The 25,825-nt window shown below is 55.3% G+C and overlaps 1 protein-coding gene across 1 annotated transcript; it reads left to right on the top strand.

Moving 5' to 3' along the window:
* Window positions 1–638: 638 nt before the first annotated feature.
* On the top strand, window positions 639–24,954 carry LOC131567725 (adenosine receptor A1). The gene is made up of 3 exons (XM_058819446.1): window positions 639–867; window positions 1,357–1,739; window positions 23,992–24,954. Exons 2-3 carry the CDS (start codon window positions 1,399–1,401, stop codon window positions 24,626–24,628), a joined length of 978 nt encoding a protein of 325 aa, XP_058675429.1. The 5' UTR covers window positions 639–867; window positions 1,357–1,398; the 3' UTR covers window positions 24,629–24,954.
* Window positions 24,955–25,825: the final 871 nt, after the last annotated feature.

Here is a 25,825-nt window from a genome sequence, read left to right as displayed (position 1 = left end):
TGGGGGGTTCAACTCCATCAGTGAGATCGACCCCCAGACCCATTTTCTCTGTTCTGCCTGGCCCGGAGAGGGGAACTGGGGGGTGACCACATTCCAGCAGCATTTCGGGGCCACCGTTCCTCCAGACGCCGTGTGTGGACAGAGCCTTGCCCTGTCCCGGGCACGCAGCCCCTCCGCAGCCCCGCGGCGCAGTTCGGAGGATGAAGAGCGCTCTCGGGGTCCCACCCCCGCCCACCCCAGCCGTGATTTTAGATGAGGCAGTGCCAGCCACAGCCCAGGTGAGCACCAGAGCTCCTTGGGGCCGTTCGGGTGTGACTTGGGGCCCCGATGCCGTCCCGGGGCACAGTCCCGAACAGCGCTGCCCGTGCCGGGGACAGGCCGGGTCCTCGCCCACCCCAGCTCAGGCTCTGCCTCCCCTCCCCATCCCGATCCTCTGCGCACACCCGACCTCAAAACCCGGTTTTAGCGTCAAATCCGGAGCCCGACTGGTGGCGGCAGCGTTGGGGCTGGGGCTGGCTCGGCTGCTCCCCCCGCTGCCGCCTCTCCCCGCTCCGCCCGGTCCCGCCGCCCCCGCCCGGCCCCCGCCCGGTCCTGCTCGGTGCCGCGGCGAGCCCCGAATCGGGTCAGTCGCTCTTTAAAGGCTGGAAGGCGGCACCATGTGATGCCTCTGCTCCGGCGGGGAGGCGGCAGCGCCTGCGGGAGCCGAGCGGTGTCGGGCACCGGGGACCGAGCGCAGCCCCGGCCAGCCCGGCCCCCGGCGGCCGCACGGTCCCCCCGGCATGAGCCCCGCCTTGCCCTGCGGGGGGACAGCGCCGGCTCTCCGCGGGTGAGAGCACCCCGAAACAAGCCCTGGATTTGCAGGACAAGGTGAGAGGGGTCGGCTGCCGGGGCTCGGGACTCGGGTGGCTGCAGGAAGCGGCGCAGAGCAGGGAGGGGATCCAGCGGGGGAGCAGAGGGAGCCCCGAAAGGCTCCGACAGCGGCCCCGGGGCGGCCCCAGGGGCGGGGGGCTCTGCCGCTCCCCCGGGACTGACCGGCGGCTCCCGGTGCCTCTTCACCGCCGGGAGCGGTCGCGCTGCGGGATGGAGGTGGCTGCGGGACGGAAAGGGGTGCGGGACAGAGAAGGGTGCGGGATGGAGGTGGCGGAGAGGGGTGCGGGATGGAGAGGGGTGCGGGAATGAGGTGGGTGCGGCATGGAGGTGGGTGCAGGATGAGCTCGGTGGGGGCGGGGGGGCCCGGAGCCCCGGGGGACGGCACAGACAGGAGAGGAGTTTTTCCCACCCCCTCGCCCAGGCTCCATCCCGCTCGCAGCTCTGGCAGCGATGCCACTCTCTCACCGTCTCCCTGTGCGTTTGCAGGTGGCCCAGGACCCCCACGGGAGCGGGGCGGACCGGAGCATCATGGCACACCCCATCTCAGCCTTCCAGGCTGCCTACATCTCCATCGAAGTGCTCATCGCTTTGGTGTCCGTGCCGGGCAATATCCTGGTCATCTGGGCTGTGAAGATGAACCAGGCGCTGCGGGATGCCACCTTCTGCTTCATCGTCTCGCTGGCGGTGGCCGACGTGGCCGTGGGGGCTCTGGTCATCCCCCTGGCCATCATCATCGACATCGGACTCCAGACGGAGTTTTACACCTGCCTCATGGTGGCCTGTCCCGTCCTCATCCTCACGGAGAGCTCCATCCTGGCGCTTCTGGCCATTGCCGTGGATCGGTACCTGCGGGTGAAGATCCCTGTCAGGTAGGAAAAGGCGTCGGAACCAGCTCTGCTGTGGAGGTTAAAAGGAATTGAGGAAACTCCAAAATCTTGGAGAAACACTGGGAGAAAAGACTTTCCTCCACGCTGCCATCCCAGACACATCTGGCTGCAGCAGCAACCGGGGCAGGCTGGGCAGGGGGGTGTGGGGGGTATCCTGGAGCCTCCGGCAGCTTCTTTTGGGGACTCAGGGGGTGCTGGGTGTGCAGGCACAGATCACACTGTGGCAGCTAGCAGGCAGTGAGGGACAGCCACGGGATGCCCATGGCCAGGACAAGGTGTGACCCCACACATGGGACAGCCCCAGCGGGTGCTCCGGGAGGAAAGCAGGTGACAGCTTTGCCTTTCACCCCAGCTTTTACCTTGCCATGGGGAGCAGCGGGGTGGCTTGCTGTGGGACACAGCTTTGACAGTTTGAGGAACCAGAGGTGACAGCCTGACACGTTTCATGGGGCAGCCTCACCCAGGAGAGACCCTGGCTATGGGGGTGCCCCACAAATAACTCCTTTCCCCGTTTTGTCCCTTCTGTGTATATGTTGCCATTCCAAGCCCAGAGCCAGTGCCTCGTGACAAAGGAGGGGAACACTTTATTTGAGCACTTTATTCAAACTCTGCCGCTCCAGGAGGGCAGAGTTAACCCTTTATGCTCCACTCCCTCCCCATGCTGGGGCCATGCTGGTTTGGGGAAGCATTTCTGGGGTGCCACGGTGGGACCGGTGACTGTGAGCGGAGCTAGAAGGAGACAGGACACCCAAGCTCGGTGCTCCTGAGCAGAGCCAGGCCCAGCCCCTCACTGTGAGTCCCCCTCACTCTGTGGGGATGCCTTTGCCAGCCTCATCTGCCCTGCAAGGCTCTGGATGTGGAAGCATTGCTGGAAAACAGCCCAGGCCAGCTGAGCACTCATGTTCCCCCATTACCCCTCAGCAGTTGAGGCAGTTGGCTGAAGGGGTCCCAGACCCTCCATCAGCACAAACACCCCACAAAGGCACCCCTTGTGTTGGTGCTGCCCAGACCCCAGCGGGTGTAGGACCCTTCCTGGGGCAGGGAGACAGGGACAGGAGGCACCCCAGGTGTTGGGGATTCCCTGGCTACTCTAGAGTGCTCGGTGTTCCCAGATCCATGGGGTCAGGCCAGAGATGGGCTCCTTTGGGCTTTTGCTGCAGCCACCACCAGCAGAGTTGGAGAGGAGAAGGAGTGTAAGAGAGGGGAGGGGGCCAAGGATAAATGCACAATCCCAGCCCACCCCTCCCTGCCACACACGATTTTCACAGACTGTTCCTGACTTCCTCCCTAGGTGTGATTTTCCCAGTCACTGTCTCCCAGCCTGCCGGTGGCACCAGAGTGATTCCCACCCTGTCACTGCTCTTGGAGCTTTTTTGGGCTTCGCACATCCCCTGCCCGTGGGGAAGGCTCTGCTGTGGGAGTTCTGCGGCTCCACAGGAGCAGCACAGCCTGTCAGGCATTTTCCTAACAAACCAGTCCATTTTTAACTCCTTGTCTGCCTCTGAGCATCAGATGGGCCTTTCAGGGGAGATTCCTGCCCTGATCCCAGGAGCTTTCCTGGGAGTAATATTAGTATTAATATTAATATTATGCTGTACACAGTTTGAATGGGTTTTTCTTATGAAATTTCCACCCTGAATTTTGTGATCCCATTGTGTGCCCAAGCACTCAGCAGCAAGACATTTTCCTCTGTCTTTTCAGAGCCTATTTTAATATTGAAAAGCTTTGTAACCTCATCAACTTAATAGATGCACTCAAGTATCTCAGAGGTCTTTCCCAACCTTAAAGATCCTACAACTTCATTAATTCCTGGTAGTTGGTACATGTGGAGATTTTAGGAGATGTAGTGCCCTGAATGGAGTACACAGCACAGGAAACACCACTAAGGAATATTTTCTGAATCTGAAATACCTCAAGTTTCTCCCAGTCTGTTGGAGGATGCTAAGGATGACAGGGATGGCATTTCTGCAGTGCTCATGGCTCTTGTGGTGTCATTCCTGACTGTGACACTGAAGCCAGCAATGGCAAAGTGAGAGCCCAAAGCACCTGGCAGGACTCAGGGCCCTGGGGAAACACGTGTGGCCACTGTGCTGGGAGAGCTCTGGGAGAGCTCCAAGCATCCCTGGAGGGCTGCAGGCAATGATGGCAGCCAGACCTGAGCAGAGATTTGCAGGCAGGGGTGGGGAATATCTGCCTCAGGCTCATCCCTAGGGCAGCCCCTCCAGCCCAGGCATGGACAGTGTGCTCACTGCAGCCCATTCCTGTGCCAGGATTCCTCAGACAAGCCTGGCACAGGCTGGATCCTCACCAGTGTGACCTGCACGAGGCTGAGGGGGGCATCCCCTAAGTTCCAGCCTTGCCCCCCACCCACAGGCAGCCCTGCTGCTGCCGAGGCTCAGGGAGAGGGAAATGCATTTCACAGAGCCACAGAATCCCTGGAAGGTTTGTTTGTGAAGGGACCCTACCCTGCCAGGGGCTGGGACACCTTCTACTACCCCAGGATGCTCCAAGCCCCTTCCAGCCTGGCCTCGGGCTCTTTCAGGGGTGGGGCAGCCACGGCTGCTCTGGGCACCCTGTGCCTTCCTCACAGGGAAGAATGGCAGGGAATGGGAACATGGCAGCTGGTTCCAGCTCCAGGCTCCCCATGGACACCCTGGCCCTTGGGCTGTGAGTTTGGGAACTTGGTGTCCCCAGGGGTGGATATCTCCTGGAAGAAATTGTGCCCTGAGACATTTGGGGTGTCTCTACATGGCAGTGGGAGATGCCAAAGCAGCATCCAATGCTGCATTGCTCCAGTGGCCACTTCCCATGGACACAGAAGCACAGAGGGATGTGGGCCACCCCTGCAAGGCAGATTGTATCAGATGGAGAGGGGTCTTGCTTGGATTTGAGTTGGCACCTCTTGTTCTTCCTTCTTCACCCAGCATGGGCAAGGGACTGGGATATCCCACCAAACCCTCTCCATTTGCTCCTGGGGATCCCTCCTGGCTGCTGGGCCCTGAGGGATGCTGCCTTCACCCCTGCCTTGACTTTGGAGGGATGCAGGAGCATCACATGGGCTGAGCAGGCTAGAGCAGAGGGTCCCCCACTTCCCAGCCCCCACAGGAACAGCTGGAAACAACCTAAAATAGATTTGCTGGTGGAAAACTCCCCCTCCCCTGTCACATCCTTCCTCTCTGCCCGGCACCAGGCAGGACCCCCAGTCTGTGATCCCCCCGTCCAGGCTCAGCAGGGTCCCTGAGCCCAGCCCAAACTTCCCTCTCACAGCCGTGCCTTGGAGAATGAAAGGAGTTCAAAGGGAGGGGAAGCAGCAGCTGGGGGTGTCTGGCCGGAACCGGCCCCTCAGCATCCCGGGGCAGGCAGGATGCTGGAGGAGACGGGGCTGGGGGGATGTTTGGGGAGGATGGTGCTGAAGGAGTGTTTGAGGGGATGGTGCTGAAGGAGTGTTTGAGGGGATGGGTGCTGCAGGATTGTTTGGGGAGGATGGTGCTAAAGGGATGTTTAGGGGGATGCAGCTCCTTCAGCACCAGCCTCTGCTGCCCTGGGGGCCTTGTCTCTGCTCTGTGTTTTGGGCCTTTTGGAAAGGGCCATAGCAAAAGGAGCTGCTGTCCTTGGGATGTGCCAAACCAGCCCTTGGCTGGGGATGCTGAATGTGTGGATGCAGCCCAAGCCTATCTTGGAATGTCCCTGGGGGTCCTCACCTCGTGACCTCACCCTAAACACTTTGAAACGTGCCAGGAAGGGAAAACCTGCAGGAATCTGATGTTTGCAGGAGCCCTCGTGTTGGAGTCTCTCTGTCCACAGCCAGGACCTCCCCGCTCAGCACTGGGGTCTCCTCCCAGCCCTGCCCTTCCCAGCCTGCAGCATCCCAAGGGACATCCCACCAGGGAGAGCTGCCTTTGGTGCTGCTGAAGGTTTGGAATGCACCCCTGGGAGGCTGCAGAGCCATGGAAGTTAGATCAGAATGGTTGGAACTCTCTAGGAAATGGGGACCAGGAGGCTGGAGCACAGCAGGGGAAGAGCCCAGGGTAAAATCAGTGTCAGGGGTGGCTCTGTGAACATTGTCTGGTGGTTCAAGAGTGCCTGTCTGGAATGAGATTAAACAGCTCAGGGATGGCAGGAACAATCCTCAGCCTTGGAGTGCAGTGCCTGCAAGGCAGGAAGTGAGGGAGATGTGCAGGGGACTTGTGAGCTCCTGGATGGACATGGAGGGGGAAACTTCCCCCTGGACTCCCTGTTTTCCAGGCTCCTGCCTGAGCTCAGGCTCTTCCTGGGACTGTAGCGCTCTTTGCCCTTCTCTCCAGTCCTGCCAAGGGCCACAGGCATGGGGCCAGCTAGGACTGGGTCATGGTAAGCCTGGGAAGTCTTTTTGCCCTCAGCCAGCTGGGTGCTGGAGCAGGACACATCTGAAGGGCTTTTCCCCATTCTAGGTTGTCCAGAGAAGCTGTGGAGTGGCTGCACCACCCCTGGCAGTGTCCAAGGCCAGGTTGGACAGGGCTTGGAGCAACCGGGATAGTGAAAGGTGTCCCTGCCCATGAGTGGAATGAGATGGGCTTTAAGGTCTCCTCCAACCAAACCATTCCATGATTCCTCCACCAAGGGCTCATGGAGGGGAGTGATGGGCACCTGCTGCCATGGGATGGGTGAGGAGGAGAACACTGGAATGCAAATTCCCAGCTCCCAAAACATCAAAGGGCCCATGGGACATCTTTCCAGCACTCTCAACACTTAGTGCCAGGAAACCTTCGTGTCCAGCCAGGCCAGTGAACAAGCCAAACCACAGCTCTTCCAAGGCCTGTTTTACATTCAGAGGAATTTCAAAGCATCCAGGTGACTCAGAGCTCTCACCCTGGAGCTCATCTATTTTCTTTCACCCTTCACTAGTCAGTGAAAAGATGCCATCCATCCATACAGGCCCAGCCCCCAAGAAAGCACATTTCATTTCCAAGGAGAATACTTCCATTTTCCCTAACCTGGAGGAATTTTGGGGACTGGTAGGTCTTTGCAGCCTCTTTTGTTGCCTCTCTTGCTGCCCTCCTCCAGGTATATTTTTAGCAAGTGAGAGTGATCTGTAGATACCTTCATTCCATGGAACAGGCAGCTCTGAACAAGGATGGAGATTAAAATGCAAGAATTACAGTCCAGGGAGGTTTCTGCAGACTGGAGGCTGTTTCCAAGCCACAGTTTCCAGCACACTGCACCAGCTCAGCATGTGGGTGCTACATCAGAGCCAGCATTTCCCACCGAGCTCTGCTCCAGCCAGATCCGGCTGCAGGGACGAGCTGTGCCAGGGCAGCACCAGGAGATCAATTCCAGCATCACCAAAATCCCAGAGCCCTTGAGGTGGGCAGGGATTTACCAGCAGGTTATGTTGGTTTGAGATCCTGGTAAAGACCTGTAAATACCCAGGTGAGCTGGTTTTCAGCCCTACTCTGTGATGCACAGAATGATTTTCAGCCATGAACAGGCTAAGTCAGGGATCAAAGCCATGAGGGCTCTTCCCTCAGTGAGGGGATGCCTGGATTAGGCTCACTGGGAGCTCACACAGCTGCTGCAGCAGCGCCACGAGATCTTGGCTGGCAGACGCAAAATCAGGTCACTCCCCAAAGCTCCAGACACTGCCGTGAGTCTGCAGGGAGGCAAGTGGGGCTGTCTGCAGCATTCCCAGCTCCTGGAATGGCAGGAAAAATTCTGGGGCTTGGAGGTGTCAGCTGGGGATGCAGTGAGGGGCTGAGTGTGGGATGCTCCATGGCCAGGAGAGCAGAGGGAAGGGGAGGAGAGCCCTGAATCCTGTGCAGGGATGCTCAGAGCCTGATATTCGGAGTTATTCACAAATTCTCTGAATTAAAAGGCAAGGGGAAGTGAATGGCCTCAAGAGACCCTGAGTGGGCTCCCTGAGCAGCAGGACCCTGTCCCCTCCTGGTCCTTGTGTCTCCCAGGAGGGTGAGGTGTGGTCCCTGTGCCGGGTAATCACTCTGACCCCAATAGCAGTGTCACATCTGTCCCTTCACAGAGCTCACATCTGCCAGGGCTGTGTTGCAGGGCCATGAATCAAAACCTGCTCCTTCCTGGCGCTGCACCCCAAACCCCTGCTCTGGGAATGTTTTTATTGGGTTTTTTACTGATTTCTATTGATTTTCAGTGTAAGGAATTGACCCTTGGCAATGTCTCACCAGTAAATCTGAGGGCGTGTTCCCACCAAGGGCACATCTGTAGATGGGGAAATTGAGGCACTGAGCTGCACCATGGCTGGCTCAGGGTGGTCTCACGGGTGAGGGATGGAGGCTGGAACAGGGAAGCTGTGGAAGCTGAGATTTCTGGGACAGTGTGGCCTCTCTGTTCCTGCACTGGAGTGCTGCCATGACTGTGCCCAGGGCTCTGGAGCCAGGATCCAGTCCCAGCCTTGCTGATCACTGCAGTAGTAACCCCATGAAATTAAATTGTTTCTCTTTCACAGCCCAGGGAGCACTACAAGGGTTTGTAGCCTTTTGTGGTAATAAAACAGACTGAATGTGTCTTCAATGGGCCAGGTTGGCTCAACCCTAGGACAGGACAAGGAGCAATGGGGTCAAACTGAAAAACCAGAAATTTAGGTTCAATACTGGAAAGGAATTCTTCCCTGTCAGGGTGGGCAGGCCCTGGCACAGGGTGCCCAGAGCAGCTGTGGCTGCCCCATCCCTGGAAGTGTCCAAGGCCAGGCTGGACAGAGCTTGGGGCACCTTGGGCTAGTGGAAGGTGTCCCTGCCCAAGGCAGGCATGGGGCTGGATGAGCTTTAAGGTCTCTTCCCACCCAAACCACTCTGGGATTCTGGGATTCTGTGGCTCCCCATGAACTCATCCTACAGGGAGCAGACACCAGACCAGGTGGGGATGTGTGGATGGAACCCAGCAAGGCTCTGGTGCCTCCATGGCCATGGTTCAGGTGTGATTCATGGTTCATCAATCCAAGAGGATCTACTCTGCCAAGCCAGTGGGACACAGCCAGACTGTGTTCCCTCATCCCGTGGCAGCAGAGAGGGTCCATGAGCAGAAAGTGAGGAGCAACCACAGCCAGCACCACCCAGGCCCTCACTGGAGCTGAGAGACGCTCCTGTGTCCAGGGCACAGGCCTGTGGATGAGCTGCAGGGCCCAGAACTGCCTGTAACACCCAGCCATGCTGTCACACTTCCAGGAGATGGGTGACATCTGACATTTCCCTTTCCTGGAGTGGCTGGGCTGTGTCCCAGGGCGCTGGGCTGGCGGAGGTAGCAGCGCTGTCCCTCGGGGCTGCGTGTCTGAGGGCCCAGTGCAGCTGCTGGCACACAGGCAGGGCACACACCCGCCAAGGAGGCTCTGCCACAGCCAGAGCTGCTGACTCAGCTGCCCTGGGCCTGCGGGCTGGGTGTGGGGCTGAGTCAGGCCCAGCTCACCCGGCTCTGTGCTGAGCTGCCTCAGGCAATCAGGAGCCCTTTGATGGGCTCCCGGGTCTTCCCCCACCCCTGTGGGAAGGTGACTCCATCCAGAGGAGGGGCCATTATCGTCTGACCTTCACCAGGCCAGTCTCACCTCTGGTGTCACCTTCGCTCCACGTCAGCCAGAGCAGGTGACAGGGCAGGAATGGATGACTCACAGGGGGTGCAGAGAAGCTCAGACACACTCTGGGATGCAGGCTGGGGGTGCACAGGGGCTCAGATGCTCCTCTTGATCTGGAGCCTTTCCCACTGAGTGGCTACAGCCTCTGGGCTGGTCTCCGTGCCCTTGGCTCAGGTGTGTGGCCTCTGTCTTGTTCTTGTTGGACATCTCCCATGTGGTCACCAACAGCCAAAGCACCCTCAGCTCCTCTTACACCTCCAAGTCAGTCACACCAGGGTTTTTTAGTCTATTTGTGGTTTCAGAATAAGCTTAACTGTGTCGTAAAAGGGCCAGACTGGCTCTGTTTACCAGGAAGGGGATTTTGGCCATGAGCTCAGGTGCGAGACATCTGGGACAAAGCCCACCAGCCTCCAGTTCCAAACTCGGATCTGGAGGGACCCCTGTGAGGCCAGACCCAGTGAAATCTCCTGTCTGGCACACCTCAGAGCAACTCGTACCCAACACCAGCCACTGCTGGCCGTGGGGATCTGCCTGAGGGGACCTGTCTGGGGGGCCTGGGACGTGCAGGCCCATGGGTGTCCAAGGCAGAACAGGCAGGGCTGGACAGAGGATCAGGGATGGGCACAATGGAGCTCCTGCTTCCCAATGACTGTACTTGAAATCAGCCTGACAGCAGGAATGGCTCATGCAAGGGGTCACAGTGCTGCACTGGCAGGTCTGTGTCCTGGGGTGGAGGCAGGGGGGAGAAAAAGGTCATAGCCACACAAAGAAGGAAGGAAAAAAGAGGAAAATGTGTGGGAGGTACCACAGTGAAAGAACCTGGGAGGTGAGTTTCATTGTGACACACACCAGAGTCATTTCAGACTGGACAGGAACTGATGGGCTGGAAGAAAATCTCTGTCTAGAAGGACAGGGAAAAGCCCTGAAGGATCTTGCCCACAGGGGTGTGAGGAGAGCCCACACACAGCTTGGGGAGGGTTGTGGTCCTGAAGACAGCAGGACATGGAGCATGGAGGGGATCACAGGAGCAAGAGATTTCTGGGAGGGATGGGGACAGCTTGAGAGGCTCATCCCCTTTGGGACAACTGTAGTGCTCACCCTGGGGAAATGACAGCCAGCACAGCTGAGCTGACAGGAACAGCATTAGATTGTCCTGGAGACAAATGAATGATTTTTCACAGTGATCCTGCCAAAGCAGCAGGGATGGGCACAGCAGCAGAGCCCACCTCTGGGGCTGCCAGGGGGCTGGAGGAGTGTCCCAAGGGGCTGGTCCTTGTCATGGGCATGGAATAGGAAAGGTGCTGTCCCAGAGGCTGCCTGGGCTCTAGCAGGGAGTTCTGCTCTGGAAGTGCAGCCACCCAGCTGCTGGGGCTGGCTGCTGCATTGGGTGCCCAGTGGCAAGAAAGAACAATTGATGCTCTCTCAGGCAGCCACAAAAAACCCAAAGAGGCAGCAGGGTGGCTTGCAGCATAGCAATGAGCTGAGCACACAGGCACCCCCACTGCCCCTCTGGCATGGAGATGCTGTTCCCAAGGGTGGCTGGATGGGCAGGGCAGGGGAAGGGGAGACAGCACTGGTGATGCCACCAGTGAGAGAGGATGAAATAACCCTGAAAGACTGAGATCCTCCTCCTCACAGAGTCCTGTGGGCTTAGGGCTGGTGGGCAGTGGGGACAGATAGGGGAGGAAGGGCTGCATTTGGTGATGTAGGGAGGAGCAGAGCAGGATCAGACACTGGAAAGATTTGGAGCATCTGGCTTTGCCCTTCTCTGTGCTGTGGGACCCAACACCTCCCCTGTGCACCCTTACCCTCCCTCTCAGTGCATTTTCCATTGTTCTCTCATCCCTTCCTTGCTTGGGCTTTGCCCCCCAGAACTGAGCAGGCAACTCTGACCAGCAGCTGTCCCAGTCTTGGGTGGTTTGGTTGGGTTTTTGTCAGGTACCAAAGCCTCTGATCACAAAAAAGAGCTGGAGGAGGACAAGAGATTTCTTCCCCAGCCTCTTTCCTGTGTGTCCCTTGCCAGCCTCCCTCTGTGCTGTCCCTGGTCCTCTTGCACACAGATCCCAGGTACCAGCCAAGCCGAGCAGGACTGTGGGGACACAGAAGTGACATCCTCCTATCCCACCCCCTGCCTGGGGTGGCAATATCACCTCTCCATCATTCCTCCAAGGAAAGCACAGAAGGCTGGGATGTTGCTGCCACGACAGTTTATCCACCTTCTACAGGCCATTTCTCTCCCTGCAGCCAGGGATGGGGATGATTTTCTTTGGCCTCCTTAAAGGAAGGGAAGTGCCAGCTCCTGGCACCAGGGATGTTTTCTCATTCAGATTGGTCCATCTTGGCAGATCACAGCTCCCCTCTGCGACTCAGTCTCCCCATCTGTTCACAGAGGGAGTGATGCTCTCTCTCTGACAGCAGCGAGGGGCCGATGCTGAGAAATGCTGTCTCAGACATGCCAGAATTAGCACAGTCCTACAGATTAAATTATTCCTCTTTTTTTTTTTTTTCTGCTCTGGTAACAACACTCAGTGCCTTTACCCATGGAATACACAAATGAAACACTCATCTCTGTCAGTGTGAAGGCTCTATTCTCCACTGAGTGCTCCTGACTGGGAGAGCCAAGGGCTCAGCCTGGGTCCAGATGGACCTGGCAAAGCCTGAGCAGAGCCAGCATGGGAGCAGCTCAGATGGGTCTAATCTCAGGGAGCTCATTCCCCACATTCAGCACTGCTGGGACACAGGCTCCTTATGGGCTCAATGAGGTTTGTCTGCTCTGAGGAGCTGAAAGTGCTCCAATAGCAGAAAACCTGGAATCCCAGAATCCAAGAGATGCTGCAGTTAAATTTTCTTGGGTTGAGGATGGAGCAGTCACTGATACCCCTTTTCTCCAGGGGACCATGTAATCCTAGAATGGTTTGGATTGGAAGGGTCCTTAAAGATCATTCCCCCCTCTGCGTGACCCATACATGAGGGGGTCTTGTGGGGATCCCCCACATTCCAGCCCTGCTCCCCACCCCACAGGCAGCCCTGGCTCTGCTGAGGCTCAGGGAGAGGGAAATGCATTTCCTAGAGTGCCAGAACCCCCAGACAGGTTTGGGTGGGAAGGGACCTCAAAGCTCACCCAGTCCTACCCTGTGCCATGACACCTTCCACTATCCCAGGTTGCTCCAAGTCCCATCCAAGCTCTGTCTTGGACACTCAGAGGCATGGGGCAGCCACAGCTTCTCTGGGCAACCTGTGCCAGGGCCTGCCCACCCTCACAGGGAACAATTCTTTCCCAGTATCCCATCTATCCCTGCCCTCTGGCTGGGAGAAGCCATTCTGCCTTGTCCTGTCCCTCCATTCCTTGTCCCAAGTCCCTCTTCAGTTCTCTTGGGGCCCCTTTAGGCATTGGAAGGGGCTCTAAATTCTCCCCAGAGCTTTTTCCTCTCCAGGTGAGCACCCCCAGCCCTCCCAGTCCCTCCAGAGCAGAGGACTCCAGCCCTTGGGGCACATCCATGACCTCCAACCCTGCCTGGTCCATGTGTCCCTCATCTCCATGAGCCAGCCGGGCTGCCTTGGCAGCCTCTGGCTGTGTCTGCCCATTGTTCCTTGCTGGAATTAAGACCAGAGTCATTAGGAACATGCAGAGGCTGTAATTTAGGCCCAGCTGAGATATTTTACTGCAATACCTGATCTTGGGTCTCAGATCTCTCCATCGTCCTGATGGAAATTCTGAGCTGCTTCCTCCCAGGGAACAAGGCCCCTCGGTTTTCTTCCAAGTGAATAAATAATCTTTTAATCTAAATGAGAAAACAGAGTGAAAATAAACTTCAGGTTTGATTTGCATTTGCACTTTTTATTTGTTTTCCTGTTTTCTCAGAGGTGAGGGAACATTTAATTGTGGTGTTAACTGGAGTCTTCACTTCCAAATTGGTATTTCATTTGACTGACTGAGATATGGATTTGCTGTTCAGACTCATTCCAGGATAAACAACTCAATGGCTTTACACTCATGTCCTCTGCTCGTTACTTCTTCCATCTTTATGGTGTGTGGAGGGGGTAATTACACAGGTTTTACTTAAACTTTGTGGGGAGTTGTATTTGAACAGAGGTTGGAAGCCAAATTGGTACCTCCAAAATTATTTCCCCCTGTTGAACTACATATAACCAACTCATTAAAAAAACCTTAAATGAATCCAGCTGCTTTTGCATTTGAAATTGATCTTTTAATCAGGGGAAATATGCATTGGACAGAAGGTGTTGGACTGGTTGTTTTGGGTTACTGTGTCCTCTGAGGTTTAGAAACAGTAGATCTCATCAGCACTGCTAATTGTCCTCTAGGCATTGGGTGGAGAAAACAACCTCCCTCGCTTTGGGAACCTCCAGCCAATTTTTCAGTCTTGAATGTCCTAATCTTTGAACTGGGTTAAGTGCAAGAAAGGAAATGTTCCCTTTGCAGTGACAAATTCTGCTATGAGGATCCTGATCCAGTGACAAGTTGCAGCATTAGGAAATCAGGAATTTAGATGTTGACTTCAAAATCAGGAGTCAGGTTAGCAAGAGAAGTGTAAAACTCAAGAAATTAAAAGGCAGCCAATACCAATCTCTTGTTCCAACTGTAATTTAGGATATCTCTTTTTTTCTGATGAGTCCTTCTGCACGGGAGAGATAAAGACCCACCTAAGCCTTGCTCTGAGGCTTTCTTGGTGCCTTTCTTAATCGAGATTCTATCTCCAGTTTCCTGCCTCCCATTTATCTGGGGAGCAGATCTCAATGTCCTGTTGAATGCAAATACAACCACAACAACGGCTCTCAAGATCCCCTCATTTCCCTTCTCCTTGGGGTCCCTGATCTGCTCCTGCCTTTTCATGGCTTTTGATGCTTTCCAGCCCCCCTGGCTGGGGCCCTCCCCTGGAGACCCAGCTCCTTTGTGTGGCAGTGGTGGTGACAGGCAGGGAAGAGTGGTGGCACCTCCCTCCCAGCACAGCCTTTTCCCTCTGCAGCTCAGTGGTTTGTGGATGGACTCTGACCCACAGAACCTTTGGGAGCCTAGGCATATCGGATACTTTATATCTGCTGTCCCATTTCCATTTCCCAGAGCCACATTGGTTGCATTTGGCATTTAAAGTGGGTTTTAGAGCTACTTTCTTTCTTCGTCTTCTCCTCTTCCCCCTCCCTTCTAAATTTTGAGGGCTGACTTTCAGAGGCGTCGTTTCAAAGAGGTTCTTTTGCATAAAAATCAAAATATGCAATGCATAGAAAAATCAAGAGCAATACAAGCAATAATTAAAAACCCACTGCTTTTTTCCAGCCAAGCCCTGGATTTGCACTGAAGATTGGCAAAAACTGCCTTTTATCCATTTTCCTTTGTACTCAGGGAATGCCTCACCCTCACTTATCCAATCACACAGAGACTCTGCTGAGCTGGGTCTGGACAATCAGCTCCTGGCTGGTTGCTGGGGCAGGGGCAGGGCTGTTGTGTGGCAGCCCTGGGCACAGGGAGATGGCCCAGCACAGCAAGGGAAGATGACCTGAGACTCCTGGCCAAGTTGATATCCTGCCACAGCCCTGGGTGAGAAACAGCTCCAGCACTGTCACAGAATCATGGAATGGTTTAGGTGGGAAGGGGCCCAAAAGCTCCATCCTGCTCCATCCCCTACAATGGGCAGGGACAGCTTCCCCAGACCAGGATGCTCCAAGCCCTGTCCAGCCTGGCCAGAGAGAGATCACATGGGGATGAGTGGCTGCACCTGAAATTGTCTTCTACTGGAGGTGGGGCTGCTCCCACAGCACAGGGGGCTCATCCCTGTGATGATACAGTTGTGTGGGAGCCACCCTCCAAGGCAATGCTCACACAACAAATCCCTATTTTTGACAACAAAACTGTTTAGACACTAAAAATGTCCAGGAAATATGTTGCACAGGGGCAGCACCAGAGACAAACCCATGGTGCTCATCACACCATCCTGCAGCTTTCACAACCTTCCCCCATCTCTTGGGGACCAAACTGTCCTTCTCTGTGTGTCCTCATTCCTAAATTCTTGGGTCTATAAAAGAATCTCAGCTTCTGCTTCTTCTTTTTTTTTTAAGCACCATTTCTCACACTTTGCTTTGCTCAAAATCTTGTTGCCTGAAAGCAGCAGCCAAAAGACAAGAACATCACATTTTTTCAGAGAACATCACCAGTTCTGAGATTCTGCAGGTCGTTTCATGATTTTGCAGCCATTGCCAAGAGTGTTAAATCACTTCCCTCCCTTCCCTCCCTATCTCACTCGGGGTCCTGGAGGAAGAAGCCAGAGGTTCAGAGAATTCAGGGGTCCTGGAGGGCCCTGACCACACATGGTAGAGCTGGGAGGGAGCCCCAGAGCTGCCTGGGTGCAAAACTCTGGCTCAGTGGGACTCGTGCCCCTCTGACCAGGGTGCACCCTCACACTGTCACACGGCAGCAGGAGGGTGATACATCCAGAGCAGGGCCATCCCTCAGCACCCTTGGTGCTGCCCATGGCACCACGGGTCTCACGGCTCCTGTTTTGGGCATGAAGGGTCTCCCTGGGGTTGGAGGGTGGTGCTCACTCATAGACACAAAATAAATTGTCATTTCTCTCAGGCATTGGATGGGCTGGGCATCCCAGCTCCCTGCTTAACCTCCACAAGCACATGTGGGATGAGGGACTGAGCATGGGGTGAGTGGTCCTTGCTGAGAATCTGCTTGTGCAGTGACAGAGTCCACATCAGGCTGCAGCCTCAGGCTGAAAACCAAGCTCAGTTTGGAAGCAATATTAGTTCTTTGAGCAGAAAGGATTGATACTGGCTGCTGGGATGAGGGGTGCTGCTGGAGGATGTAGGAAACCCTCTCTGAGCAGAGGGGGTGACCAGCCCTCCTTCACCTTCCTTGGACAGTGGCTGCATCTCCTCCACACCAGGGCAGAACCTGAAGGAAGGATGCTTCAGTGTGAGATCTCTGTGCTTTCCATCCTCCCTCCCAGAGATCTCCTGCCCTCCCGTGCTCCCCCTTCCCCTGCAGGACCTGGTCACGATGGGAGCCCAGGGGATACCCCAGGGGAGCTGTGGGTGCTGCTGTGCTCTGGGTGGAACACTGTGGTTGCTCACCCCACTGCTCTGAGCTGAGCGCGGCTGGGCAAGGGATCTGAGAGCAGCTCTGCAGTTCCTGGAAGCCTGAGCTTTGTTCCCAAGGCTGTGACTCATTGCCAGAGCCGGGGCAGTGCAGCAGCACAGACACCCAGGGGAGGCTGGATCCAGTCCTGGAGGGGCTGTGGAGGCCCAGCCAGCCTGCTGGGATGTTGTGGCTGCCCCCAGGGACCAGAGGCATGACAGGATAAATCTCCTTGGCTCTGCAGGAAAAGATGTGGTCCTGTCACTGGAACCTGAAATAGGGCAGGTTTAGCTCAGAACCAGCTGGGCCCTGTGGGGTGTGTGGGGATATGGGGGAGGAGGGAAACCTCCTGAGGCTCTGGGTGATGCCCACACAGGAGGTGCCAAGCTCAGGCTGGGCTGATCTCTGGGTGTGCTGTGCTTTGAGGTTTGGTCCTACTGACACTGGTGGCATTGGGGGAGTGGCAGAGTTGGGGGGACGTGGCTCTGTGCTGATACAGGATGGAGCTGGGGGTCACCTTTTCCCACACCCCAGCCACCATCTGGGTGGGCACCCCCGATGGACCCTCATGTTGGTACTGCCAGTCTGGGCTGAAAATAACCTGGCATGATTCCCACTTCCTACCATTTCAGCACAGAAAGCTCTTTTCTACCTTATCTACTCAGCTTCTTGTGGGGATGTTTGTGTCCCTGGGGCTGCTTTTGGATGTGCTCACATCCCTCTGCAGTCCTCAAGGATTCCAGGGTGCCTCCAAGGTCCTGAGAGCTGTGTCAGGGCAGGCTGAGCCCACATCAAGGCTGGACCCACACCAAGGCAGCAGCATTTCCCCAATCCCTGTTTGGAGCCCAGGACATCTGCAACTGTTCCAGGTCTCTCCACAACCTTCTCTGATGAAGCTCAAAGCATGAAATCCCCTTTTTGTGTTGTTCTCTTGCCATTTGCTGGAACTGTGACAAGTTCCAGCTTCTTCCACCACTGAATGAAGCCCTCACCAAAGCCCTGGGGGCTCCATGTTTCTGTGTGTGGGGACCAATCAATTTTGGCAGCAGGAATTTGTTCCCCTCACCCACATCCATTAGAGAATTACTGTCTATTAGAGGTGATTGCAAACATCCAGAGGTCTTGCCAGACGCTTGCCCAGCTGGAGTTGTTTGTGCTTTGCAGGCACTCGTTGCAGAATGATTCCTACACAGAATCAACTTTTAGGGATGGTAAAACCAAACCTTGAACACGGATGGGCCAGGATGGTCAGCAGTGGGATGCCCATATCCACCCTCTCCCATGCCTTTCTCCTGGTGGCTTTGGGGGAGGTTTGCCTCAAGAAGCCTCCTGGTGTGGAACCATCTCCTCATGCTGCAGTGGAGGAGACCCAAAGTGTTTTGGGAGCAGAGATCCTCAAAGAAGACACTTCTCATGCCCAGGTGTACTCTGGAGAGGCAGGAGTGGCTGCAGCTCCAGGTCACCACGTGTGGGCTGAGCTGCCAGTCTAGGAAGGTGCCAGCTGCTCCCAGAGCTGGGCCAAGCAGAAAAGACACCATACAGTGCTAAAATCCTTCCCTGTCTCTCAGTGGGGTGGTCCTAGCTGGGTTTGGGTGCCCTGCAGGGCCAAGTAACAGCCAGGAGTGCTCCAGTGACAGCCACGACCTCTGGAATCACAGCTCAGAGCACACAGGGACAGAGGTGTGGGTGGGAGGACCCAGCAACCATGGGGAACATCCATCCCTGGACTCCTTCTCATCTTTGGGCTTCCTATGCCCCGCTCTCCTTGCAGCATGTGGCGCAGGGAGCACCAGGCACCCTGGGCTGTGCCAGTTCCAGACCCAGACTGGGAGCAGGGCAGCCCCGACCTGGGCTCAGTGGTTGCCAGGGAGGTTCCAGGTACAGGTTTGGGATGCAGTCCCACCCATATGAGTGGTGGGTAAAAGGTGTCTGTTCCCATTGCTGCCTCTCCTGCCCCGAGAACCTCCAAAAGTGACACCTGTAGGAAAGTGGTCATTGTCCTCATCCAACTGTCCCTCAGCCCGAGCACACAGACATGGGTGAGGCACCAGGGAGAGATTTTCCTCCTCAGCTCCTTTTAAATCAGGTCCCCAGGGCAGAGTCTGAGGCCAGGATTCCATGTCCTGACCCCCTGGCCGTGCCCTCCCACCGTGTTTCCCACTCCCTCTTGTCCCAGGGAGCTGCTGGCACTTCTCAGATTTCTCCCACAGCTCACATCTCTTGCAGACCAACCAGCCAGCTGGGAAGGGACACACACAGGGTGCTCCAGGTCCCTTTGGAGCCCTGGGAAGGGGCTCTGTGGTAGGATGAAGGTGTCAGGCTGGAAATACTGTGCTGATGGAGACTGCTGGGCTACTTCGGTGCAGGACAGGGGCTCCAGCACCAACAAACACCAATGTCCTTGCTGCATGTGCTCTTCTAGCTTGCCTGAAAGGCCAGACCATTTTTTTTATGCCTTTACTTGCCACCTGGGTTTAGACAATAAATCAGTCTGGGATTTGGGGATCAGGACAGTCCCCCATGTATCCTAAGGCAGTGCTGACAGGAGCAGCCACTCCATTCCAAGTGTCTGTACGAGCAAGCTGTAATGTCCATCCAAATACCAGCTTTGACTGATATTGGTTGGCCTCCATCCCTCCCAAGGCCACCATTCACATGGTGAGACACCCACCTGTGGCCACAAACCCACATTTGCTACCATTCTGTGGTTCTATGAAGAAGGAACCGACCTTTCACTTCCAGGATCATAGTGACAAAGGCTCTACAATCAGAGTTCTTTCTGCAGCACTTCCCAATTTGTGTGAGTACCCAGGGACCCCTTGTCCCAGCCCTGAGCTGTGGCTGACCTCACCCTTGCAGAGCCCAGACACCACTTTGCATTTCTCAGGCTCTCATTCCGGAGCAATGCTTCGAAAATGCAAAAGCAAAGCTTTGAACACCAACAATCTGAGTTTTCCCACCCAGCAGCCTCCAAGACACTGAAAGATCTGAAGGGAAGATACAGCCAGGAGAAAGAAGTAGGAATCCAAATCCTCTGAGATCAAAGCACTTTTGTCTAGAGACCTTCAATTAGATCAGGACATGGTCTGGCTGCTTTTTCTTGCTGTGTTCATCGTGCAGATGAGCTTCATGTCAGCTTGGCCTCCTTTCTCCCTGCCACGTTGGCTCCAGATTCTTTTCATTAGTAATGGTCTGTCTTCATTAGTGAATTAATTTCCCAGGAATTGCACTGCAATAAACTCTCCAGAGCAAAGACCAGCAAAGCCACATCTTGGCACTGGCTGGACAACAGCAAGTGTTTTGTGGACAAAAAAACTAATCACAGAACTGCTAAAAACCTTCACATTTTATTAAAACCAGGCCTAGAGCCTTTGAAACTTTTTCAAACAAAACAAGAGATGTTTGGTGAGCGTTGGGTTTGGATTGACCTCTGGGTTGGGATGTTGGAAATGAGCCCTCATTTCTCTCTTGGGGAAAGACCCCAAGGCAAAGGTGAAATCCATGGCAGCAAAGAATGCTCTGTTCTCCAGGTGAATGCTCTGCTCTCCAGGTGAATGCTCTGCTCTCCAGGTGCTTTCAGACATGCCCTAATATCTGAAATGGTCACAGGGCCTTTGCCTACCCAGGGCTGGGCACCTCCAGAGCAGGGCCTGGGCTGTGCTTGGCTCCTGGGCTGCAGCAGAGAGGATTGCAGAGGTCTGGACACATCAAGATGTGGCAGAAGAAGTTGAATTTAGTCTGGGAATGAGGACCAAAGGGAAAGGAGGGTGGATGGTGTTTTCAGAATGATGGCCAGGGGGTCATTACAAAGGTCTGGAGGGACAGGAGAAGGGGGAATGGCTTCCCACTGCTGGAAGGCAGGGTTAGATGGGATATTGGAAAGGAATTGTTCCCTCTGAGGGTGGTGAGGCCCTGGCACAGGTTGTTCAGAGAAGCTGTGGCTGCTCCATGGCTGGAAGTGTCCAAGGCCAGGCTGGACACTGGGGCTTGGAGCAACCTGGGCTAGTGGAAGGTGTCCCAGCCCGTGGCAGGGGTGGAAGGAGATGGGAATTAAATCCCTTCCCCACCAAACCATTCTAGGATTCTATGATCTTCATGAGGAAAAGGGTCTCAGTGTCTGCTCCATCCTCAGCATCTCCTGGAGACAGCATCCTGCCCTGGAGAGCTGCTCCCTGTCTCCCTGCCAGCTCTGTGCAGCCCCTGGGGACAATTTGTCAGCCTCTGCCTCCACCCATCACCTATTCCCTTCTCCTGGGGAGCAAACAGCTCTATCAATAATTGCCTTTTTGCCTCTTGGCATTATCTTCCAAACCCTCAAAGGCAATTTTGTTCCACACCACAGTTCCTGCCCATCCCATCTCATGATGAGTCTGGATGGTCATGGGTCCTTTTTCCTCGCCTTTCCATCCAAGAGGGTTTGGGTCAATGCCCATCCCTGTGGGGAAGGGATGGTGCAAAAACCACCACTCAGGGAAGGCAAGGGGAATATCTACCAATTATAGTCAGGCTCAAACCCCCAGGGGAAAAGGAAACCAACCCAAAGTGGATGAAGATGGGGGTGATGATTACCATGGATGTTTTAGTCACAGCTGTTAATAAAAATAACAGCAGTAATAAAATTGCAATGATGCTGGTAATTGCTCTGGTGCTGATGAGAATAATAAGATTATTTATTAACTATGAGCCATTATCAGCATTTTCAGGGCTTCTGCCTCCCATACCATCCCAAACTCCAGCCCTATCATATTAATGCAAAATGAGACAAATAAGAAAATACTTTCTTCATGGCATAACCAAGAATAATGCTGGGAACAGCAAGGTCTATCCCTTGGAATTGTTGTGACCCCTGTCCCTCTGCTAACTGTCCTCTCACCATGTGGCAGGGGTTGAGAATTAGGTAGGATCTTGCATTTCCACCCTTTACAGAATCACAGAATCAATTAGGTTGGAAAAGGCCTCTGAGACCATCAACTGCAACCTGTAACCTATCCCCACCTTGTCATCCAACCCAGAGCACTGAGGGCCACATCCAGGCATTCCTTGGACACCTCCAAGGAAAATAAAGTGTAAAAGGAATTGAAATTGGATTTGCGGCCTTTGGAGCAGCTGAGCCCCGTGAGAGCTCCGGTGGATGGGTAGGCCTGGTGAGATGGAGGGAGGAGGAACCTGGAGCAATTTCACAGCTTTTGTCATTCTCCATGTGGGGCTGATGGAGACAGTGGACACAGGTTCCTGGAAGCACATTTCCTGCAGCTGCCTCTGCCCTTGGTTTGTTGCTTGAAGAAGAAAATGTGGCTGTTTTCTCTGGGTTTTGGTTCACCCACTTTTCTGTGACCACGTCGCACACAGGCTAGAGGAGGATCTCCTGGTTTTCCCTGGCTGCTTCTGCAGGTGCACCCTCAAACCTTGTGGGGCAAAGGGAAGAGAGGAGCAGGGAGAGCCAGGTCCTGCTCCCAGGCAGTGCCAGAGCAGTCACTGCAGCATGGGGTGAAGATGCATATGGACCATGGCAGAGAGATGGACATGCAGGAAGGAGGGATGGATATGAACCATGGAGAGAGAGGGGTGCGCAGTGAGGAAAGATTGACCCCATGTCTGGGTGGTGGCTGCCAGCCCTGGCGTCATGTTTGGGGTCCGTGGTGACACTGCTGCTGCTCAGCAGCTTTGTCTGTTGGGCAATGGCTGCCACAAGCTCTGCAGGTCAGAGCACCCAGAGTGGGAACACTTCAGTAGAAGACCCCAGAAACCCCCAGGAGTGAGAAATGGGGCACAGCTTGCAGGGGTTGCAAAGAGGGAAGGAGCTGGGGCAGGGAATGCTGCTGCTGTTTCTGGTGTCACTCCCCAAGCTGTTCAAGCCTGGCGAGGTGGCAGTGGGGTGTCAGAGCTGGAGGGCACATCAGCCCCCTGTCAAGGACCTGCAACCAGACATGGGGTGCAGGGGCCAGCACACAGCCCCACATGGGTGCAGGGGCCAGCACACAGCCCCACATGGGGTGCAGGGGCCAGCACACAGCCCCACAGGGGGTGCAGGGGCCAGCACACAGCCCCACATGGGGTGCAGGGGCCAGCACACAGCCCCACATGGGGTGCAGGGGCCAGCACACAGCCCCACGGGAGTCTCTGGCATCCCTCTGCCACCCCCTGCTCCCTTGGACCCTCCTCACCATTGCCTGCACTTGACCCTCAGTGCTGGTTCTTTCCCACCACCCCTTGCCCTCTCTGTTCTCCCTGCCCTGAGCCTTTCTCAGGGTCTCCTGGCCTCTCTCCTCCCCACAAGGAATAAATCACCCTCCAAAGCCAGCCTTGGCTCAGCGGAAACATCTGCCCACACTGTCACCTCTTTCCCACGGGACCTGGCTGCCACCAGGATGTTGTGAAGCTTTTCCCAGAGCACAGGAGGTTCCTTCAGGAAAGCTGTTGGGAACCAATGTGTCTGGACCCTCTGGACTCACAGGAACTGAAGTCCTCTCCTCCAGCCTCTGCCACTCCAAGCACCCACCTTGATGCCTTGCCCATGAGAGGGGTCTTGAGAAGGGAGAGTGGGTTTGGGTCATTTGCTATATAAAAAAAGCCCAAAATGAACAATTTCCATCACAGGTAAAGGCTGCAGACCTGCTGTAGGGAGCTCTGAGCAGCAGGATTGGGAAACCAGGTTTGTCAGCCACCTCCACATGGTCCCCATGGTTGGGTTAACACCAGCAGCACCGAGAGACCCAGCAAACAGTCAGGAAAACATTCTTTATTCAATCCCCTTTGGTGGAAAGCAATAGCTCTTGGGCCGAGAATCTTCTCAGCCTCCAAAGAAAAGCTTTCTGGAGAGCCAGGGAAAAAATCAATCCAGCAGACTGCACTTCCCGCTTGCAGAGCTATGGAGAGATGAGCCCAGCCCTGGTGGCTCCCCAGGGGCATCAGGGAGGGAGCAGAGCCCAGCCAGAACACAGCTCTCCTCTGCCTCCTCCTCCTGCCCCTGGCATCAGCCCATCAAGAGGGTTTCGTCAATTTGAGCGCATTAGGAGAGGAACAGGCTGTGCCCAAAGCTTCCCCAGGGCTCCATTAGCACCTGCAGATCCTTCCTCCACCCCAGCACATCCCAGGGGATGCTTTCACTGGCCATTGCCTCCCCAGGCACAGGGCAATTGTCTGGGACAGTGAGCTGGTGGGGTTGGTGTGTGGCAGGAGGAGAGGGCGACCTCCTGCTCTGGGTGCAGGTGCTTGGGTGGAGCTGGGCTCCAGAGCATATGAACTCCCTCCAAACCATGAGGGTTGGACACTCAGGCCCATTCCAGGTGCTAATGCATTCCCTGGCCTGACATCATCCCCCTCATGGATTGTGTTGTGCCTGGGGTCTCTGCCATCCCAGGACACAGGCAGGGAAACCAATCTGTGAACACAATTTTCAGAACAGGCTGTTAGCCACTTGCAGGGGAGGGAAGGAGGAACATCCTCCTACCTCAGCACGAGCACTGCCACCCCACCACTGCCACTCCACCGGGAGCTACGCAACCCCCAGGCAGAGCATCCCAGCCATGTCTAACTCCTTCCTGTGGCTGTTGTCTCTCCCACAGGTACAAGAGCATGGTGACACCACGGCGGGCAGCCGTGGCCATCGCCTGCTGTTGGATAGTCTCTTTTCTGGTGGGACTTACCCCCATGTTTGGGTGGAACAACCTCAACAAGATGCAAAGGACTCAGGAGCTGAACAGCAGCCGCACGGAGTTTGTCATCACGTGCCAGTTTGAGACAGTCATCAGCATGGAGTACATGGTGTACTTCAACTTCTTTGTCTGGGTCCTGCCTCCCCTGCTGCTGATGCTGCTCATCTACCTGGAGGTCTTCAACCTCATCCGCAAGCAGCTCAACAAGAAGGTGTCCTCCAGCTCCAACGACCCCCAGAAGTACTACGGCAAGGAGCTGAAGATCGCCAAGTCCTTGGCGCTGGTGCTGTTCCTGTTTGTGCTCAGCTGGCTGCCTCTGCACGTCCTCAACTGCATCACCCTGTTCTGCCCGTCCTGCCAGACCCCACACATCCTCACCTACATCGCCATCTTCCTCACCCACGGCAACTCGGCCATGAACCCCATCGTCTACGCCTTCCGCATCAAGAAGTTCCGGACAGCCTTCCTGCAGATCTGGAACCAGTACTTCTGCTGCAAAACCAACAAAAACGCCACCAGCACCACCACAGCCGAGACAGGCAACTAGGAACTGGGAGAGGGCAGGGAGAGGCGTCTGTGCCCATCCAGTCCCACCTGGACGCTGTTCCTGCTGTCTCAGGAAGGGGTAGCAAGGACCCGATGGGTTCTGAGTTCAGCAGGCCCCTGCAGTCCCTACAGCCACCCCAGGGGGTTATTTATTCACAAGCATTGTACTGTTTGGATATTGTAGCCTGCACTGTTCCTTTCTGGTTTAGGATTTTTTCTCCCTGATTGTTTTTGTTTTTCATTTTTTAAGCATTGCCAAGTATTTAAGGAGAAATTGTACAGACATGCGCAATTTATCTTCATGCAAATAAAGTCCAGTGATCCAAACCACCCAGGAGGTGCCCTGCCATTGATGGAGACCCTCAGCTCCATGGTGTTGGTGGTGCTGGTGGCACCTCACGCTCTGGCCCCATGTCCATGGAGCCATGGGGGAACCTGGGCACTGGGACAAAGGGGTGCCCTGTGGGAGTGAAGGTGCTGAGAACCAGGAGAATCCAGGGCACTGGGATTTCAGAAGAAATTAAATTTGAAAGCCCTTTCTTTCCCCTCTGCTACCAGGAAGAGGTGAGCTGGGCTGAGACATGGGAAGAAATAAGAAAAGTCTTCCCATGGCATTGCCAGCACCCATAGGGTAGTGAACCCACTGCCCCACAGAGCAAAGGGTCAGTCTCCAGCTCTCAGTACTACCAGAGAGGTAGGCAGAGGAGGCTGTTGGTGAAACACTTAAGCATAATCCCAGAGAACTCTGCAGAAACTGCTTTTGCTTCCCTGATGGCTTCCGTGGGTCCCAGCAGCATCCACCACCCCTGCGAGCTGTACCCAAGGCAGTGTGTCCTCTCCACTTGTCTTCTCTCTCCCTTTACTCTTTTTTGAGTTTTGAGTCATTTTCCCTCCTTTCTCCTGGATGTTTTCTGTGAAAAGCAGTAGCAAATCTCTGCCAGGCTGTTCATCTCACACCTCCCATATTGTTCCCTCCCACCCTTTCTGTGCAGCCAAACTCTTTTGACTCAAACATTGTGGGTTAATGCAGACACCTCCACAGCCCAGGAGGCAGGGGGAACATGGACCCCTCTGGGAGCAAGGAGGGGACAGCTACAGGCCACCATGTGGGTGCTGATGCTGCCACAGGGCACTTTGCCACCACTGAAGTTCAGCTGTGGATAGACCTGAGGAGGGGTTGGCTCAATGGACTATCCCT

Source organism: Ammospiza caudacuta, chromosome 24 (assembly GCF_027887145.1).
Source record: "Ammospiza caudacuta isolate bAmmCau1 chromosome 24, bAmmCau1.pri, whole genome shotgun sequence".
NCBI classification, from domain to species: Eukaryota; Metazoa; Chordata; class Aves; order Passeriformes; family Passerellidae; genus Ammospiza; species Ammospiza caudacuta.
Note: the sequence above shows the minus strand (reverse complement) of the source record. Positions and strands in the feature narration are given on the sequence as shown.

Excerpts from the sequence above, each read along its gene's own strand:
- LOC131567725 (XM_058819446.1), top strand. The coding sequence starts at position 1,399 with ATGGCACACCCCATCTCAGCCTTCCAGGCTGCCTACATCTCCATCGAA. Across the intron at positions 1,740-23,991 it reads CGGGTGAAGATCCCTGTCAG|GTACAAGAGCATGGTGACAC; the intron begins GTAGGAAAAGGC and ends TCTCTCCCACAG.